The sequence below is a fragment of the Octopus bimaculoides genome, chromosome 1, assembly GCF_046866305.1.
Source record: "Octopus bimaculoides isolate indiv1 chromosome 1, ASM4686630v1, whole genome shotgun sequence".
Lineage (NCBI taxonomy): Eukaryota > Metazoa > Mollusca > Cephalopoda > Octopoda > Octopodidae > Octopus > Octopus bimaculoides.
Window position 1 is genome coordinate 8,955,370 of NC_142928.1, and position 20,000 is coordinate 8,975,369.

Sequence of the window (20,000 nt, forward strand, 5' to 3'; positions counted from 1 at the left end):
CAGTGGGGACAGGCAGTCTCCTTGGAAGATGCCCCTCCTAATTTCTATTATTATTATCATTATTATTATTTTTATTATTATTATTTTATGTTTGACTTTTGTTTTGCATTTGTACAAGTTGGATCCAAGTCTCACCCAGAGACCTCAAGAGACAACAAGTTAGAAGTTCATGTAGGTGTTATGCATAGGGTACCATATATTTGGATTTGTACAGTTTTGTTCAAGTGAATGTTTAAGAAACCATAAGAAAATTATGTGTTTGCTTTAAAATTTGAGATCACATAGACAGTATTTTACGTAGGATATGGGCAGTTCCCATGAGCACTATCTTTTGAACTTCAGCCATTTTGGGGTTTCCTGGTATCTGAGCTAGGTAGTAATCAGCCCGTTTATTATTATTATTTATTATTATTATTATTATTATTATTATTATTATTATTATTATATAGTCAGTGTTTAGCAGTAGAAGTGAAACGATAGATTTTAATGCCGTGTAGGTTTTAGTTTCAAATATTCATACTCTGAGTTCAAACCCCACTGCAGTTGATTAAATAAGTACTTGGTATGTACTGGGGTTGATCAAGTTAAGCTGTGTCTTAAGTGGCTTGTCCCTGAGAGATGCAATATATTATTATCATGCTGTTATTTCACAAGTATTTTATTTATTGAAATCAACAACAGTCATGCTTTTTGGTGAAACCAAGAGCAGATAATCCACTTAATGAGTAATACCAAGGGCAAACAATTTTGTTAATTCCCGTAATTAAGGGCAAATAATTCTGTTATATATCTCCAGTGTTTCTTGCTGACTCTTATAGTATGCATGCTTACATGCATACATGCATTCATGAATGCAGGCATACATGCACATATGCATACATGCACATATGCATACATGCACACACATTCGAAAAGAGGATCAACTCTTATAAAAATGTTGAAGCATTTAAATACCTTTGGCTTCCACTCCAGATAGAGTTTCTGTCTGCCTTGCTACGTGTAAATGTTTTATCCCCAGGTCTTCTACTACAAAAATTAAATAAAGTTTCAAAATAAAGTCGTTGAGATTTAGAATAAAGGAATTGTAGAATAATATATAATAGTATAATGTTATACAATAGTAATCTATATAATATATAATACTACTATAACAATTGCGGCGCGGAAGGTGCTTATACGCCATTTAAAAACACAAAAACCGTTAGATTCACTTCAACATTTAAGTTTAATTTGCCAAAATATTTTTGTGCTGCACGGAATTTTGTCAGTGGACAGGTCGAGGTTTCAAAGCGACGAAAATATTTTGACAAATTAAATTTAAATGTTGAAGTGAATCTAATGGTTTTTGTGTTTTTAAGTGGCTTATAAACACCTTCCATGCTGCAATTGTTTTTGTTTCAGCACACGATCTCAGATCAGGTCACTTGCTATGCAAGTACATCTCCGTAAATACTACTATTATTATAGTATTAATACCGAAGGTGTGAAATAGATGGAAATTTAGAGAAATTTGACATAGATTTAGAGATGCAAACAGGAAAATAAAATTCAAAACATGTCTATGTGTAATTTTTATATATACTTGGTTTTTAATCTGTTGATTAATTTATAAGAGAATGGTTTGACATAAATATCTAAAAGCAAACGTCCTCTCAGAAATTTGACAATGACTGATTGTGAAGGTAGAATCTGTGAGTATGTGTAGGGTTTATGTTGTCGAAAGGTGATGCAAGTAACAACCAAAACATGTACGTTCAATCCCAGTCAACGTACATCTTTCGTTGATTATCTTTCATTTGTGCTGTTTTGGGTTTGGATTTAATTCTAATTTAAACACACACACACACACACACATACACACACACACACACACACACACACACACACATTTATATATCCATGACACCAACCACGCACTTCGTTTGTTCAACTCTTTCTCCTTCCCTCCTGACCCCTCTAAACTTCTCTTCACTCTCGACATCCAGAGCCTTTACACGGTGATCCCTCACCACGAGGGACTGCGTGCACTCCAACATTTCCTTGACCTTCGACCCAACCCCCAACCCGACACATCCACACTCGTACGTCTGGCCGAACTTGTCCTCTCACTCAACTGCTTCTCGTTCGCTGGTGAATTCTACCAGCCTGCTCTTGGGAGTGGCCTTGGGAATGAGAATGGGCCCCAACTATGCGAACCTGTTCGTTGGCTACTTTGAGGCCCAAATATTTTCAAGTTTCACTGGTCCCACTCCCGAACTATACGGCCGTTATATTGATGACTGTATCGGTGCGACCTCACTCTCCCGCGAACATCTAGACTCCTTCCTCTCTTTTGTCAAGTCTTTCCATTCTGCCCTCCACTTTTCCTGCACTATCTCTGACACCTCTGTCTCCTTTCTTGACATTTCGGTCAGCATTCATCACTCTACTCTCACCACCTCCATCCATTACAAACAGACTCACACTCATACCTCAACTACTCCACCTCCCACTCTAAACACACCAAGCTTTCCATCCCCTATTCCCAATTCTTCCGTCTACGCAGGCTCTGTAGTGACGACCATGACTTTGAGACTCAGTCTCAATTCATAGCTCGCCACTTCATCCTACGTGGATATCTCCTCACCACTATCCACACCGCCCTTGCCAGAGCACGTTCCGTGGACCGTGCATCTGCTCTCTTCCCCCGAACCCACCCCACTGTCTTCCGCCTCCCGTTTCCCCTCACCTACCACCCCACCACCTCTCCAACGCACCATTCTCCGAGCCTTCCGGCGGCTCCAGTCCGACCCCTCCACTTCGCACATCTTCCCTAACCGACCCCTCCCCACCTTCAAACGAGCCCATAACTACGAAACCTTTTGGTCCATAGCTTCGTCCCCAAACCAACCTCCCAACCCGGCTCGTTCCCCTGCTCCCGACCACGTTGCCGCGCTTGTCCTTACCTCTCCAACACCACCCTCCTCACCGGCACCCATCATCGACCCTATCATATCACCGACTCCTTCACCTGCACTTATACCAATGTCATCTATTGCATCTCCTTCTCTCTCTGCCCTTCTCTATACATCGGGCAAACGGAACGCCGTTTGGCTGGCCGGTTCGCGGAACACCTCCGAGACATCCGACTCGGCAATGACACCCCGGTCTCGCGCCATTTCCGCTTTACTGGTCACTCTTCGCAACACCTGTCTGTGTTCGGATTGTCCTTGCACAGGGCTGAGTGTTGGACTGACCACCGCCTATATATATATATATAAAATCCAGATAACAACAAGACAAAGAAATCCTTTAACACATCTTTAATGATTTCTTACAATTGTTTTTGCATCAAATCTGTTTGCAACACTTCTTAGCGCAAACATTCGAAGAGAAAATGTATGCAATGTTTGCGGTTTTAGACATTAGCGTGGCACTTCACCAGACTTGTATCAAAGGTGCGCTGTCACATCACGCGTCTTCCAGACATTGCTTTGCGTTGTTCTTTCATTTCTTTTCTTTTCTTTTTGCTTATATTGGGAGGAAACAAAAAGTATATAAAAGTGTGTTTTTGGGGATGAGTAATCAGCGTAGAGATCATGACGGAGGGGGTAGAAGAAGAAGAAGAAGAAGAAGAAGAAGAAGAAGAAGAAGAAGAAGGAGAAGAAGAAGAAGAAGAAGAAGAAGATTAATAAATTAGGTAGGGCCATAGAGAGCAAATCGCTTTGTCTGGATTTTTCGTGGTTGGTCAGTACAGCGATGCCACTGGTACCAAATTTCGTTTGATGAGTGAAATTTTATTTGAACACTAGACGACATTCATCAGCGACAACGTTAAGCAGACGAGAGGTGGGGGGGAACGATTAAACTGATAATTCTGACAAGTCAAAATAATAATAATAATAATGAGAATACTTTTGATGTTTGTAGTGGCGGAGCAGTGTGGTAAGTTGTAGGAATAAATCACCTCCTCGTTAGCAGACCTACTTTGTGACCTTAGAAGGTGTAAGCAAGGGAAAAGAGATGCCAAAATGGAAAAAAATGGAGAAATTTAATAGACCCTAAAGAGTTAAAGCAGAAACTAAGAATTTAGAAATAGAAACATTATTTCTAAATCTCTCAAAGAGAGATATTCGGTAACAGTTCTTTAAAGTAAAGGCTATTTGCCAACATCATGTGGCTGTTCTGGAAAGGACGATTGTTACTGTTGTTTAGCCTCAGGAAACATCGTTTCCAGCTGGCTATACAACACAATATCTGTGTCCTTATATTTTCGGACAGAGAGCTCAATACCCCCATCCAGCACAAAGCAACTTCTATGGACCGTTTCTGTTTATTAGATCAGTAACTGTGTGTCACTTTGAAAATTATATATTTTCGAACGGGAATTCAGCAGCGCCGTCTAGACGAGCAGCTACTCTGTGCTGATAAAGGGCAATAACCCAGAAACCGGTCCACAGATGTTGCTTTGTGCTGTATGGGGGTGCTGAGCTCCCCTGTTCGAAAATATAAGGACACAAATATTGTGTCGTATAGCCAGCTGGAAACGACGTTTCCTGAGGCTAAGCAACAGTGACATTCGTCCCATCCAGGACTGCCACATTAGGTTGGCAAATAGCCTTTACTTTAAGAATTTAGAGTTTAATTGAAAAGCAGCCAAGAAAATTATAAACTATTCTAGTTTGAACAAATATGGCTTGGGTGAATTGAAGATGTATAAAAGAAAAAAAGAAAAAATAGAGAAAATATAGAGATACCAAATATAGAAACTAAGAATAAATAGATAAGATGTATAGATTGAAAATTAATACTTAGCTAGTGATACATAAATAACAACCTTGTGAAAGAGACTAAGGATGAAAGTGATTGGGGTAAATATCACGTTTAAAAAGTTTTTAAAAGTACAAAATTAAAAAAATTGAGATTAAGTGTTTAGAATCAGCAAAAATAAAATAAATTAAAATAGATATTAGTTAAGCAGTTCGTTGCTAAATCTTTATTAAGTGGAGGAGTGTAAAAGGCGTGAGGTCAAACCGGGATTAGGGTTGAATATATAATATATTACGTTTGAAACTTAAGAAATCAAAAAAAAAATTTTTTAATTAAGTAAAAAATTATAAAGAAACAAGTGAGATATGAAAATTATAAATTATAAATAAATTATAAATTATAATAATCATAAAAATATATTGTTCGAGAAGTGGAATAAACCGAAAATGAATGGTCGAAGAAACAATAATCCGTTTAAGCCGTTATAGCATGAGTGTGGAGAATTAACAGAGATTAAACTAATTAGGGTCAGCAAAAATTAAAGTATAATATCAGTAGTGTAATTGGATGCTGGTATTTGATATAATGAACTGTAAGAAACGTTAACCAACAATAGCTGAAGGTATGGAGTATGTAGGGGTACAATGTGTGTGTTTATTTGGGGGTGGAGGGTAACAGTCTATTGGGTAGGTGTTCACCGTGTTGAGGCGTGCGTGTTTGTTTGTGGGTGCGTTAATGTATGCTCTGGCCAAACTCTTTTCTCAGCCAGGTATAACTTGCACTTCCTATACAGTTTCCATTTTCGTAGGATTTTCCACTTTATGCTGTACTTGGTGGCGCTTTCTTTAAAAGACCAAATGTGCTTGGCCAGAGTTATGGTGTCACGTCTCTCCGGGATGTTGAAGAAGAACTTGTGGTAGTTAGAGCAGGTTCTGAAGGGGCCTGCAGTTGCTTCCACGTACTTTTCGCACATTTTTTTCACACTGGGTGCACAGCTAAAGGAAATTCTCAAGGTATGCCTATTGAATATTTTGTTTAAATTTATTTGTACGTGGGAAGTGTTTATTTATTAAGCTAAGAAAAATCTTACCTACTTGGGTTTTAACAAGAGAAGGGCGGTGTGAACCACAACACTTTCCGGTGACGTCTTCTCTTCGAGGGGTTAGAGTCTGGCGTGTAACTAATTCTATCCTTGAAACCGCTGGCTGCCAGAGCCTCGTTATAGTACAAATCTCTTTGTTTCAAGACAGGCTCGAGATTCTTCTGCTGACGCCCTTTATCAGGTTCTTGAAAACTATGGCTGGATGACAGGAACCTTTGTTAATATAAGTGAGCTATTAGTGAGGGATTATCAATCCGAACAGAATACTTCATAAGCTTTCTGTTGACACTCCAGGTTAACAACATTGTTTAGATTAGTAAAGAACTCCAAGTATTCTTATGGTAGGGTTTCAGATTCTGCTCCATCGTAATCCAGATTGTAAATCCGTGGTCGAGATCCAGTGAAACTGGTTTTTACACACTGATATACAAGACAAGCGATAAATAATGATCATTACATATTTTAATGACCATTATTTATACCTTGTGTTGTATATATATATATATATATATATATATATATATATATATATATATATATATATATATATATATATATATATATATAATGACAGTCATCAGTGTATGTGGATATGTCATAGAATGGCTCCGAAGTGGGTCTCCTCGAGAAGAACGGATTTGTTTTTCCTAACCTGCGTTCCATTAACAAGGTAATGCAAAAATATTTGTTACGAGAAATAACTCAACTTTTAGATCGTCAAATCTACAACTCTCTCTCTTTGTTTTTATCTAGCTCTCTCTGTCTCCCATCTCTCTTTATATTTACCACACTCTTTATCATTCTCTACGCCCACTTCTCTCTCTCTCTCTCTCTGTATATCTATATTTCTCATGCATGCTGTCTACTCCTTCTCTTGATATGACTTTCATTTTATTTAAAACTTCTTTGTTGTAATTTACTTTCATTTTGTGCAAGATATCTATCGCGCAGAAAATGAATAGCTTCCGTACCCTGTTTTCCGATTGAGTGAAAATGATCAAACTGTAATATTTTTCTAAACGTTTTCTGAATAAATGAAACGCAAAATCGGATTCAGTGCAAAAAGTACTCCAATGTGCCAAATTTGAAAATTTTCCCTTAATTTTAAAAATCGAAATCTGTGGCAGCAACAGCAAAGGTCCCACTTTACCACACCCTCTCTCACTCTTTCTCTGTATATGTATATCGTACATGCTGAATGTAAGTTTCCCTCTGTGTATGTGCGTGTGTGTGTGTGTGTATGTGTGTGTATGAATGTGTGTACGAAGTTTTATTAGGGTACCAGAGTCGAAAGACGCTCACAAAGTACGGGCAATTTCACATGCAACCGGGAACAATTTTCGGTATAGCTTCTCTAGGGTGTGTCCATTTGGCCAGTTGCAAAGCGAACTGAGTACAGTTAGTTGTTTGTTAGTTAGGGTTCAGTGACGGGTAGGTGGAGGTTGTTTTTAAACTGAAATCTGATCTGCTTGTAAGCTTCTGCGGTTGACCCGTTTCACACCCGTTGCTGTCCAGTGTCAGTGTTCTATCTAACTAGGTCAAGGTTGGCATTACTATTTTGGCACGCCTGTTTGTGTTTTGTAGTAGTTGGGTGCTTGAGAACCTTATATTCTAGTATATTGCTTGTCATGTAATATTTTTAGTTATTCATATATTCACTGTCTGTGTTGTTTATATTCGGTAGTATAAAGTGGATAGAACATATGCTAGGTGGGTTATGGAGTGCCATTATTTTTTTTTTAGTTTATGATATACTTTTCTATTCACCTGTGTGTGGGACATTGAGTTATCTAGAACGTTCCTTAAATTTCTTAAATGTTTTGGTATGCTTATGCAGGCATCGTAAGGCTCGTTCAATCCTGATATTAAGTAATTTGTGTCTGTATGTGAATATTTGGTAGATTTCCTCTATACATAACTTACAGCTGCCTTCACCAGTACGATATGGTTTAGCTGTACTGATTATTTCCCACTCCGTGCTATAGCTAAAGCTGCGCTGAAAATCATACCCAGTTGCATGTGCAATTGCCTCTACTTTGTGCAGTGGAAACACGTGTAGGTCGTAATAACCATAAAAATATGCTATATGTAATTATAAAATAAGAGGAAATTAATCTTGAGGATGAAGAAGTCTCCATGTTCTAATTCACGATAATTATTGCATATATATATATATATATATATATATATATAAACGCACCAGCATCGGTTGTCAAGCGATGTTGGGGAGACAAACACAGACACACAAACACACACACACACACACACACACATACGATAGGCTTCTTTCAGTTTCCGTCTCTCTAATCCGTTCACAAGGCTTTGGTCGGCCCGAGGCTATAATAGAAGACATTCGCCTAAGGTGCCACGCAGTGGGAATTAACCCGGAGCCATGTGGTTGGTAAGCAAGCTACTTACCACACAGCCATTCCTGCGCCTACATATATTATGTGGTAATGCTTCAACAACTAGAAGAGTACTCGATTAGCTAAATGTGTAAAGATAATCTTAAAATTAAAACAAAAAACACACACACAAATCTTATAAATACAGCTACCCAGGGTTTCCTGGTCGAAATAATTTATTCTGCTGTTTATCAAACTGAAAACAAGATCGTTTGAAATCTGTGGCAGCAACAGCAAAGGTCCTACTTTACCACACCCTCTCTCACTCTTTCTCTGTATATGTATATCGTACATGCTGAATGTGAGTAAGTTTCCCTCTGTGTGTGTGTGTGTGTGTGTATGAATGTGTGTAAGAAGTTTTATTAGGTTGACAGAGTCGGAAGACGCTCACAAAGTACGGCCAATTTCACATGCAGCCGGGAACAATTTTCGGTGTAGCTTTTGAGCAGATAATGTTTAAACAAGAGACACTTGTAAAGGAGAAAACAAAAAGAAAAAAGTACAAAGGAGGTAACCAATATTGCAATAATTCAATGTCAAGCAGACATAAGCCAGATATTAACGGTTTACTAAGTGTCCAGTGGTCTACTTTCAAATTCTAGCAAAAGATGTATTTCTTGAAATATGGACATAAAGAAAAAATCTCATTCCTCGAATTTATGTATTTGTTATAGGTTCTCAAGTGTATTAACAGACACAGTTTTTCAAGTGAACACACTGAACATTTTTTAGACTCGTTAATATAGGATCTGGATTTAGAGAGCATTTTACATTTGATATTGTAATTGGTTCCTTTGTCTTTAAGTTTCTGATTAATTCCGAAAGTGTTGTTGATTATTTCTTATCACAGGACATAAAATACGAAAGACGGTTGTTATATCTAGACTTAAATTTTCCTTCCACGGCTCCGATATAACGTTTGATAGCTGTACAACCATTGTCGCAGTTCGTTGAAACCTGTGTTTCATAAACAACAGAAGATATATCGCACTTCTGTCCTAGAGGACATTTAGACTTGTCTCTACATGTGCATGTGGGGCAGACTTCGTTGCTTATTGATATACGATTTAACATTAGGAGAGCAAGACTCTATATTAACGGGTCTAAAAAAATGTTCAGTGTGTTCTCTTTAGAGACTGTATTAAAAAAATGTATGGACGTACTGCATTAAATAACATAAAATATATCAGCAGCATGCAAAAATTGTGCATAAGTGTTGGTGGCATTGCCGGATACACATTTCTATATCTTTGAGCTCTCGTCAGTAGCAAGTACCTACTGGCAATGGTACTCTAAGAATATTATTTGTCGTCACTGATATACGAAAACTAATTGAAAATTCACTGATGTTATTATTAGCTGCCGGACGAATAAAAATTCTGTATGTGCAATACAAGCAGTATGAGTTTGAACCGTTAATCTTTGTATCATGCTAATTTCTCTTTCCATGAGGTATCTGTATGAAGTATTACGATGATCTTCACGAAGAGTATTTAACGTAAGCATCAATTTTTTTCATTAATTAGTATGCGAAGGAGGAAGAGTGTCCTCAAAGTTAGAGGCGGTAATTGCTTATATTTAATTCGGTTTTTGATTAATTTGAATTCTCAGTCTTAGTGCTGCTGCTGCTACTGCTGCTTCTGCTGCTACTGCTGCTTCTGCTGCATCTGACGGTGATGATGATTTTAGAAAATAATGATTTAACGATGATCTTCGAGATCACTCTTTCCTTGAAATTGAAATCACACCCACGTGTTAAACAATATTTTACAGTTCACACTTATTCACTATTCCATCACAGCCCCGAGGTATAAGTAAAAAGCTTTAAACCTAACTTTTTATGGGTGTAAGCATAAACGTTGTTCCCGGATTAAAGGTTGCCAAGGGATGTTTGTATTAAGGCGAGGGAAGAAGTCAACAACAGAATGAAAAACAATCTAATCCGGTGGATTTAATAAAAGGTTGGAGTCAATTTTAGGCGAATAGGAAAACTAGCTGAGACCGGAGCGAACATAACTTGCTACTATAGCAAAAAAAATGAACACCCTACTCTGAGTATATCAGGGTATAATAATAATAATAATAATAATAATAATAATAATAATAATAATAATAATAATAATAATAATAATAATAATAATAATAATTTCTGAAGAAGGCTGGAAGGTCCAACGGCCGAAATGGTGTGACTCTAACAACGAAGGCGAGGACGTAAGTCTGATTATATCGGGGTTTAATAAATGTAATTTCTCATCTCGGAAATTCTGACGAAAATACTCTTTCCCACCGACGGTTTATAGTTGATATTCAGAGTTTAATATCTTTGATAATTTCTGGCTAATTTCCGTTAGGTTTCCCTGCCTCATACAATATTGCCTGGATATAGCCATTGAAGTGTTACGTAAAGAATTAATAGGCCGACCACAGTCTTTTAGCGAACGCTAAAACAGAGTTCATCTTTTATTCGTCTTCTATTAACATCTGTGTGCGTGTGTGTGTGCGTGTGTGTGTGTGGGTGGGTGGGTGTTTCTGTGTGCATGTGAGTGTGTGTATTTACGTGTGATTGTGTGCATATATACGTGTATGAGTGTCCATGTGTCTGTCTGTCTGTCCATGTGTGTGTGTGTATGCGATTTTCTATTAACTGCTGAAGTAGTAGTAGTAGTAGTAGTAGTAGTAGTAGTAGTAGTAGTAGTAGTAGTAGTAGTAGTAGTTGTTGTAGTAGTTTTATTGGTGATGATAACGGTTTTGAGAGCATAAGTAGTAGCAGCAGTTGTTGGTGATGGTGATGGTGATGGTTGTGATGTTGGTGTTTGTAAGGGTGGTGGTGGCAATGGTGGTGGCGGGGAAACCGATACAGGATCGGAAGCGTTAATAGGATAAAATGACAATGAAACTACTTGCTGGCGTTTCCGATTCGTTTTCTACATCCTTGTGTTGACGTCATTGAAGTCGATGGCAGAACTGAGATCCGGGTACCTGTTGGGCGATAACACACACACACACACACGCACACACACACACACGCACACACGCACACACACACACACGCACACACACACATATGCGTGTATGTACAAATACATATGTAGACATTCGTAAATATACATAGATGTGCATGTAATATACTCGTCTAAAAGCATATATATATATATATATATATATATATATATATATATATATATATATATATATATATATATATATATATATATAGAGAGAGAGAGAGAGAGAGAGAGAGAGGGAGAAATTAATACACAGATAGATAGATAGATAGATAGATAGATAGATAGATAGATAGATAGAGATACAAGAATTTTATAATTAGAAGCATAATTATAATTAGGGTTCAGCAAAACTGCTTCACCACATACCGAAATTTAGAAATAGCAGTTAAATACTATTCCACTACCATAAGATATCTCCCAGACAGCGATACTCCCAACTCACGCATATATCTATAAATACACGCATACACAAGCATTCACATACATACACGCACCAAACCCGCACATATGCACAAACACATACACACACACATGTACAGACTGACACTTGCATGATGCATCTTGTTTGTGTTTGAATATATGCACATAATCGTGCAATTTCACAGGTTTTGACGCCAAGCTTGGCTCATGGGTTATTAATTTCATGGGGTTGTGGACTCATAAGTTTGTGTATATATATATGTATTTTGTGAATTGTAATATCGTGAATATGTGCAATGCACATGAGGGAATCCAGCATAAGTCCAAGAGGGCATGCATCTTTTATGTACGTAATTGATGTTCAGCGAAAATATATATATACAGGTTGGCGGGGTGGTAAAGTGGTTGGTGGAGGAGTCATACTTCAAATTTCGAAGTATGAGTTGTTGCTTTTGCATGCTCGAGGAAAAGGTTTTCTCTCTAGTATTCATAACGTTCACAGTTGATGCTATGATGTCTAGTTTTCCAGAAATACTGGGTTCTCATTTGCTGCCCCGTCCCCTGTATTTGCTGGCTTTAGCTAAATGATCCAGTTTATATGGGGGTTGCTCACGTTCCTCTCTTTAAGACTCAATACCATACTGGATAAAGATGCTGTATGTCTTATTTTTATCTCTGAACGAAGTCAGATGCTGTCTATGTCCTTCTTTGAAGGTATTTCCCGTTATTCCAATGTAAGTTTTTGTTGTTCTGTTCAAACCCATAATGCTTGCCTTGTTCACTATTTACATGATAATTGATGTGTGATAAACACTTTCCAGGTTCCGAACCGTTTGCATTAATTATTTTACCACAATATTGCCTTCAGCGCATCATACAAAGGTCTTCTAAAGTAATGTTACCAATGAATATTATATCAGACTTTAAACAAAGAAGATGACGGTCGGATGTCTCATTGTGCAACATGGCAATATACCACAAAGTATCTGAAGAACTGGTACCAACTTTTGGGATACTTAACTGATCTATGGAAGAACTCTTTTCCATGTCAGGAAACTGCAATAGTTAATTCGCAACCTATCAGAGGTGTTCTGTATAGTCCACGCAATTTTTTCTCACAAATGTTCAGATTTAATATATTTGTGGACCAATGACCAGACGATAGCTTTTAAATAGTTTCCTGTTATGATTTGTTTAATTTTTGCCCACATAAACTTCGTCAGCAATGGAAATGAGCGAATACGTGAACCTATGTTTATGTGTAAGAAAGGATGTAATATACACAGCGGTCTTATGTAAATGTAAACTAAAATTAAAAACATAAAGCTAGAGACATAAAAAAAGAGAATTTGCTGCCATGTGGCGTCGATAAAACCTGCGCGATTGGTGAATAGGGCTAAGATTAGTTCAGGGAACATTTGGTATCACTCCTAATTGTTTCTGCTAAACAACAACAACAACAATAAAGACCCCCAATAAATTGTTCAAAACTGAAGCGGATAACACCATACAAGATAGAAACGAACACACCAAGAATGACTCACTTCTTGCTAATATTTCATGCGATTCTAAGGCGGTGAGCTGGCAGAATCGTTAGCAGGCCGGACAACATGCTGAGCTGAATTTTGCCCGTCTTTACGTTCTGAGTTCAAATGCCGCCGAGGTCGACTTTACCTTTAATCCTTTCGGAATCGATGAAATAAGTACAAGTTGAGCATTAGAGTTGGTATAATCGACTCGAAGTTTCTGGCCTTGTGCCAAAATTTGAAATCAATATTTCATACGATTTCAAAAATACTGGGCCGAAGTACTTTTACACCATAATTTCGGAGATTTGTTTGGCATATGGCTTCGTCTGAGACCGAGTGTAGCAGTCAACTTTAACTACTGCAGCTCTATTCGAACCCATAACTTAACATTTCAAATAATAAAAAACATAAATACAATAGCCACAATCATGTATTTTATTTCCGATTTGTTGTCGTGTAATTAAATAAATTTGTAATAGAGTTATCTTGGCTTTGTGTATGTGTGTGTGTGTGTGCGTGTGTGTGTGTATGGTAGGAGAAACTATGAGCCGAGGGTTATAAAGGTGATTGTATGGAATCACAGATACATTAGTGCCATCAACAGACATTACCATCCGGTTGAGGAATTTAGGTCTTCATTTGTAATTACATCACATGACTAGATTTTGACATTTAGATTTACTTGCCAAAGAAAGGGAGGGGGAGGAATATGTGTATGTATGTGCATTTATATACGGATTCTTATATATATGTATGTGTGTACGTGTGTGTATATATATGTATATATATATATATATATATATACACGCACACGCATATATACTTAATATTTACATACATGCATATATAATTATATATATTTATTTGTGTGTATGAATATATATATATATATATATATATATATATATATATAGATAGATAGATAGATAGATAGATAGATAGATAGATGTACGTTAACATAAATGTTCGCATTGAAATTATTTCTACCCTTTTCTACGACTCTGATATCCTGTTTTTTTTTTTCTTTCAGCATTTATTTATTTGTAGAATTACGCGCGCGCACACACACACACACACACACACACACACACACACATTGATTTACTTATTTAGAACGACTGGCCATCGTTGTAATTATCACCACCACCACCGTTACCTCTATCATCACGAGAACATGTCTATGAGCTAGCTCCTACACAAACACTCGACCTACTAGAAATAGCAGTGAAATCTCCCTCGAGATTTATGCCAACTGTTCCTGACAGCACACATGACAACCACGTGACCCACACGTGACCCATCAGAGACAGGAAGCAGGGTGATTGAAGCCATTCTTCAAGGTTATGTCACCAGGTTCTTATCCATTGAACAAAACCTAAATACTCGCCAGATCCCTCAAGTGTTTAACTAGTAAGTGTGCTACCGTAATTCGGGCAGAGGTGAGGCCAGCCCACAACCCCTGGAGAATCTCAACCAAACTGACTGACATCCATTCAGCAGAGTAACTCTTGCAACGGCCAGTCTACAAAGGACAAACACAAACACGTATGTGTAGAAATCTGTGTTTATATTCAGGTGTGTTTAGTATTTGTAGTAGGAATGTATGTGTCCTCACCGGCAGATATACCTATGCGGCCATGGAAACATTCTCCCCACCCCGCCACAAACACACACGCACACATACATGCATGCATCCATGCATCCATACATACATGCATACATGCATTATTATTGGGGCCCTGGGATATGTAACACACTGCCTAAATACCAATGTTGAGAAATTGAGCTTCTCAAAGCCAGAAAGGAGAAAGCTAATTCGAAGACTACAGATCCAATCCATCACTGGAACTGTAAGAATCTGTAAAACTTTACAGAAGTTTATCATTTAAATATATATGAGCGTGTCTAGGTATGTAACTATATTCATGGGAATACATACATAAAATATACAAATATGCACATATACATACATACATACATACATACATACACACTAATAATAATTGGGCGCTTGGGATTCTGAGTAAATGCCTAAGGGACCATCTGGATAAGCAAGGGTTTTCAGAAAAAGAAATCAGCTAACTTTCTCACACATTACAAATACAATCTGTAAAGCGGAACAGTAAGATCATGTGACATTGCTTTCGTTACCTACAATGCTAACGATGAAGCATTGTATCTTTGATTTAAAAAAACCGCTCCTTCCACATAGGCGGATTTCAAATAATTATAAACAGAATAAACACACACACACACACACACATACACACACACACACAAACACACACACACACTCACACACACACACACACACACACACACACACACACACATCAATCGATACCCAAAGCATAGTAATCGGTTACTGTAAACTTGATCGACAAAAAACTCCATAACTCACAAAACTTGAGGAAATTTTCCATTTTTCACCTTTTCGCTTTGCACGTTCTCCCCGGGGCGTATTTCACTGGAAAATTGTTTTAGAACAAAAGTGGCAATATTTTCTTATACAGAATTAATTAATTAATTAATTAATTTGTCCACATGATCTCTGCAAGTCATTTAACCACAGTGTATTTTTACTTCTATTTCTTATGTAATCATTTCATAGCGGAAGAGACATCATAACCATTTAAAAAGGAGTGGCTGTGTGGTAGGTAGCTTGCTTGCCAACCACGTGGTTCCGGGTTCAGTTCCACTGCGCGGTAACTTGGGCAAGGGTCTTCTACTATAGCCTCGGGCCGACCAAAGCCTTGTGAGTGGATTTGGTAGACGGGAACTGAAAGAAGCCCGTCGTATATATGTATGTATATGTGAGTATGTGTGTGTTTATCCCCCCAACCATCGCTTGACAACCGATGTTGGTGTGTTTACGTCCCCGTAACCAGCGGTTCGGCAAAAGTGACCGATAGAACAAGTACTAGGCTTACAAAGAATAAGTCCTGGGGGCGATTTGTTCGACTAAAGGCGCTGCTCCACACACACACACACACACACACACACACACACACACACACACACACACACACACGCACGCACATACACACGCACATACACACGCACATACACACATATGTGTGTATGTACAAATACATACGTAGACATTCGTAAGATATACATAGATGTATATTTGGGCAAGTGTCTTCTACTATAGCCTCGGGCCGACCAAAGCCTTGTGAGTGGATTTGGTAGACGGAAACTGAAAGAAGCCCGTCGTATATATGCATATATATATATATATATATATATATATATATATACATATATATGCATGTATGTGTGTGTATATGTTTGTGTGTCTGTGTTTGCCCCCCCCCCCCCCCCCCAACATCGCTTGACAACCGATGCTGGTGTGCTTACGTCCCCGTAACTTACCGGTTCAGCAAAAAGAGACCGGTAGAATAAGTACTAGGCATACAAAGAATAAGTCCTGGGGTCGATTTGCTCGACTAAAGGCGGTGCTCCAGCATGGCCGCAGTCAAATGACTGAAACAAGTAAAAGAGTAAAAAGTGAGTAAAGAGTATAGATATATATATGTATGTATGTATGTATTACTTCTGCAGTTGAAAATTTAATGGGTATGGCTCATCAAATGATGCTCTGTATGAATAGATATTCAACGGTGTTTTTTTATGTTTATTCCAGTTTTTCCCAGTGATGGTGGTGTGTTTTGTTTTCGCCACAACCTCGACGCACTGCTTCCCACTCAAAGAAACTGTTACCTTGGTGAGTCTTGGAGAAGCTTTTGATAATCGACATTTTCCGTTACATTTTGAAGAGTTGAGATTTTCAATGTGTCATTTGTTCGTTAGATATTTCCTAATTGACACCTGCTCTAGCAATGACAAAGCATAGTTTTCGAGACGTGGTGTGTGTGTGTGTGTGTGTGTGTGTGTGTGTGTGTGTGTGTGTGTGTGTGTGTGTGTGTGTGTGTGTGTGCGTGCGTGTGCGTGCGTGTGTGTGTGTGTCTGTGTGTGTGTGTGTGTGTGTGTGTGTGTGTGTGTGTGTGTGCGTGTGTGCGTGCGTGTTCTCTTCTGTTTTTAATCATTTAAATTCTTCCTCTGGGGAAAGAACTGATTTCGAACAAAAATAAGAAGCTCCATCGCTGGATTGTAGATAACAAAACAATGTCTCATTCTAAACTTGAGAAAAGTCTTGCATATTTTACTGTTCCCCTTACAAATTGTATTTTGATATCTTTTTCTGAAAACCCAAGCGTATCCAAATAGTCTCTTAGGCATTTACTCAGAAAACCAAGTGCACCAATTGTCATTGGTGTAAATGTGAATTTGTAATCTGGATATAAAGAAACTGGAGGTTTCGAGGTAGTTGTCCACAGTTACTAACTTTATCTTTGGTTTTCAAACGTATATATGTATGTATGTATGTATGTATGTATATATGTATGTATGTATGTATGTATGTATGCATGTATGTATGTATATATGTATGTATGTATGTATGTATGCATGTATGTATGTATGTGTGTGTAAATGAGTAACAAAGATGTACAGTTGACAATTCATTACGGCCGTTTCAAGCGACTCCTTTTATTGATTAATGGAAACATTACATCCCAAGAAAGGAACTGTTCTCGTCAGATGACAGCATAGCCTTCAAACATAAGGGATACAACCATTTCGTTAACATATTCACATCAATAAAGGAACTCAAAATATTAAGATGGTTGTATCTTTTATATTTGAAGTTTCTGCGGTCATCTGACGAGAATAGTTTCTTTCAACTGATGTAATGGCTTCATTAATGAAATAAAGGAGTCGCTTGAAACGGCTGTAATGAATTGATACCTGTACATTTTTGCTACTCATCTTATTTATCTAACTTGGAATCTGACCTTCGGAAATACTATATTAGGTACCTTTATAAAAAGTACATGTCTAAATTACCAGGAGCGAATATCTTCACTCAACTGGGTTGTGTTGTCTGCACACACGGCAGGAATATCAGGTTCAAACACCCCTGCATGGAGCATTTATATTCAATATTCAATTAATATTGTTTGGGTATGTGGATTATACCGACCTAGCAAGGTGTCTCAAGTACCTAATTCAACGGAATCTTAATTATATGTATGTATGTATGTATGTATGTATGTATGTATGTATGTATGTATGTATGTCTCTTCTATTTTTTAATCATTATAAATCTTCTACTGAGGAGGGAGCTGGTATCCAACAAAGATACAAGGCTCCATCTTTGGGATGTAGTTAACACAGACACATTCACATTTGGAACTTGAGAAAAGTCTCGCATATTTTTACTGTTCCACTCACAGATTACACTTATAATGTACGAATTAGCTGATCGATTTCTCTTTCTGAAAACAACAGTTTATCCAGATTCTCCTTTAAGCATTTACTAACAAAACCTTGCGCTCCAATTATTATTGGTATGAATATGAATTCACAATCTAGATATAGAAGCTGGAGGTTTCGAAACAGTTACCCATAGATATCCTCTTTTTCTTTGATTTTCAAAGAAATATTTATATCTACAGAGTAGCTAACCTCTATGATGGCACATACCTTGGCTCCTCTGTCCCAATCGACAATATCCGGCCTGTTATGTTTACATATGACAGAAGTTTTGATGGGAATATTCCACCAGTATTCCTTGAGTCGGTGTTTATGAATGTATTCCATAACAGAGGGATTTTCTAAGTTTAATTTCAGGACAGTCTTTTTTTGTGGGTGGCATTGTAAATTGTTTTAGCAACAATATCGTGCCGCATAGAAGGTAGTACCGTAACGATATTATAGGACAGCTGCTAATCACATACATGATGTCTTCCACAGAAACATGACATATCCTTCACATGCGGTTGCACCTTGGGATTACAAGAGCGTCACTGTCTCTCTTGTTCACCAGGTACTTTGTGGCAATCTCCTGTTCCTGCATTGCAAACGCATAGCCTTCAAAGTGTGATGTGATGTAGTGATCTTGTATCCAAGGGAGGCTGCGCTTCGTCTCAATTCTACTGTCTTCTTCAAGCTTCCGGGCAACATACCCTTCGCCACCCCATCCCAGTGTCTAAAATTGAAAATGAACTGCTAAAAATAACAGCTAAATATCCGGAAATTTTCTGTGTTTGTGTGTGCATATGCGCAACAATTTTTACAGCTTATGCGAATGAACAGAGAAAGTAAACAGAAATATGTTCTACATACCTCTCGTATACGCCGGTTTTGCTTTTTCGCTTTAATGGTAAACGATTCTGATAGAAGCAAAGCCGATATTGAATAATTCTCCGTCGTATGTCTACGACCCCACCTCTTTTTTTAAAAGTAAAGATAAACGCTTTTTAATTGTGATAATGAAACAAGGGGATTAGTCCTTACCGACAAAATAAATTTCTCTTGTTAAAGAGAGGGTAGCATTTTCTCTCTTATTCAATATTAAATTAGAAGAGAGAATATGATGTTACCAAAAACGTTAAAACTTTACTAACATGATCGATCTGTCACTGAACCAGGATTTCCATTTCATTTGATACACACTTTGCTATCATTTATAGGAGAATTGCAAACATGGCATATAACGATAACTTATTTTAATACAATTTTTATGAGAACATTTCCGTAAATGTTTTTCTTGCGCGCTAATCCGAAACACACAGACACCTGCACATATACGCAGGCGGATACACATGGACGAAGTCCCATTCTGGGAGTATGTTAAAGTTTTTATTATTTTGAAATGAAGAACACAAACATAGGTGCTGAGCCACTGACTAAACTTGTAGTATTTTGTTGGGATTAATCCAGT

At 37.7% G+C, this 20,000-nt stretch overlaps 1 protein-coding gene across 2 annotated transcripts in view; it reads right to left on the bottom strand.

The window, feature by feature from the left end:
• LOC106869956 (ubiquitin-associated and SH3 domain-containing protein B) overlaps positions 1-20,000 on the bottom strand; it is a 260,010-nt gene that overhangs the window by 146,282 nt on the left and 93,728 nt on the right. The window contains exon 2 of one of the 2 annotated variants that reach the window (XM_089348346.1): positions 955-1,026. The exons of the other annotated variant lie outside the window; for it this stretch is intronic. Within the exon in view, the coding sequence (XP_089204472.1) occupies positions 955-1,026 (72 nt within the window). The remainder of the gene's footprint in view (positions 1-954; positions 1,027-20,000) is intronic. 2 annotated transcript variants of the gene reach the window in all.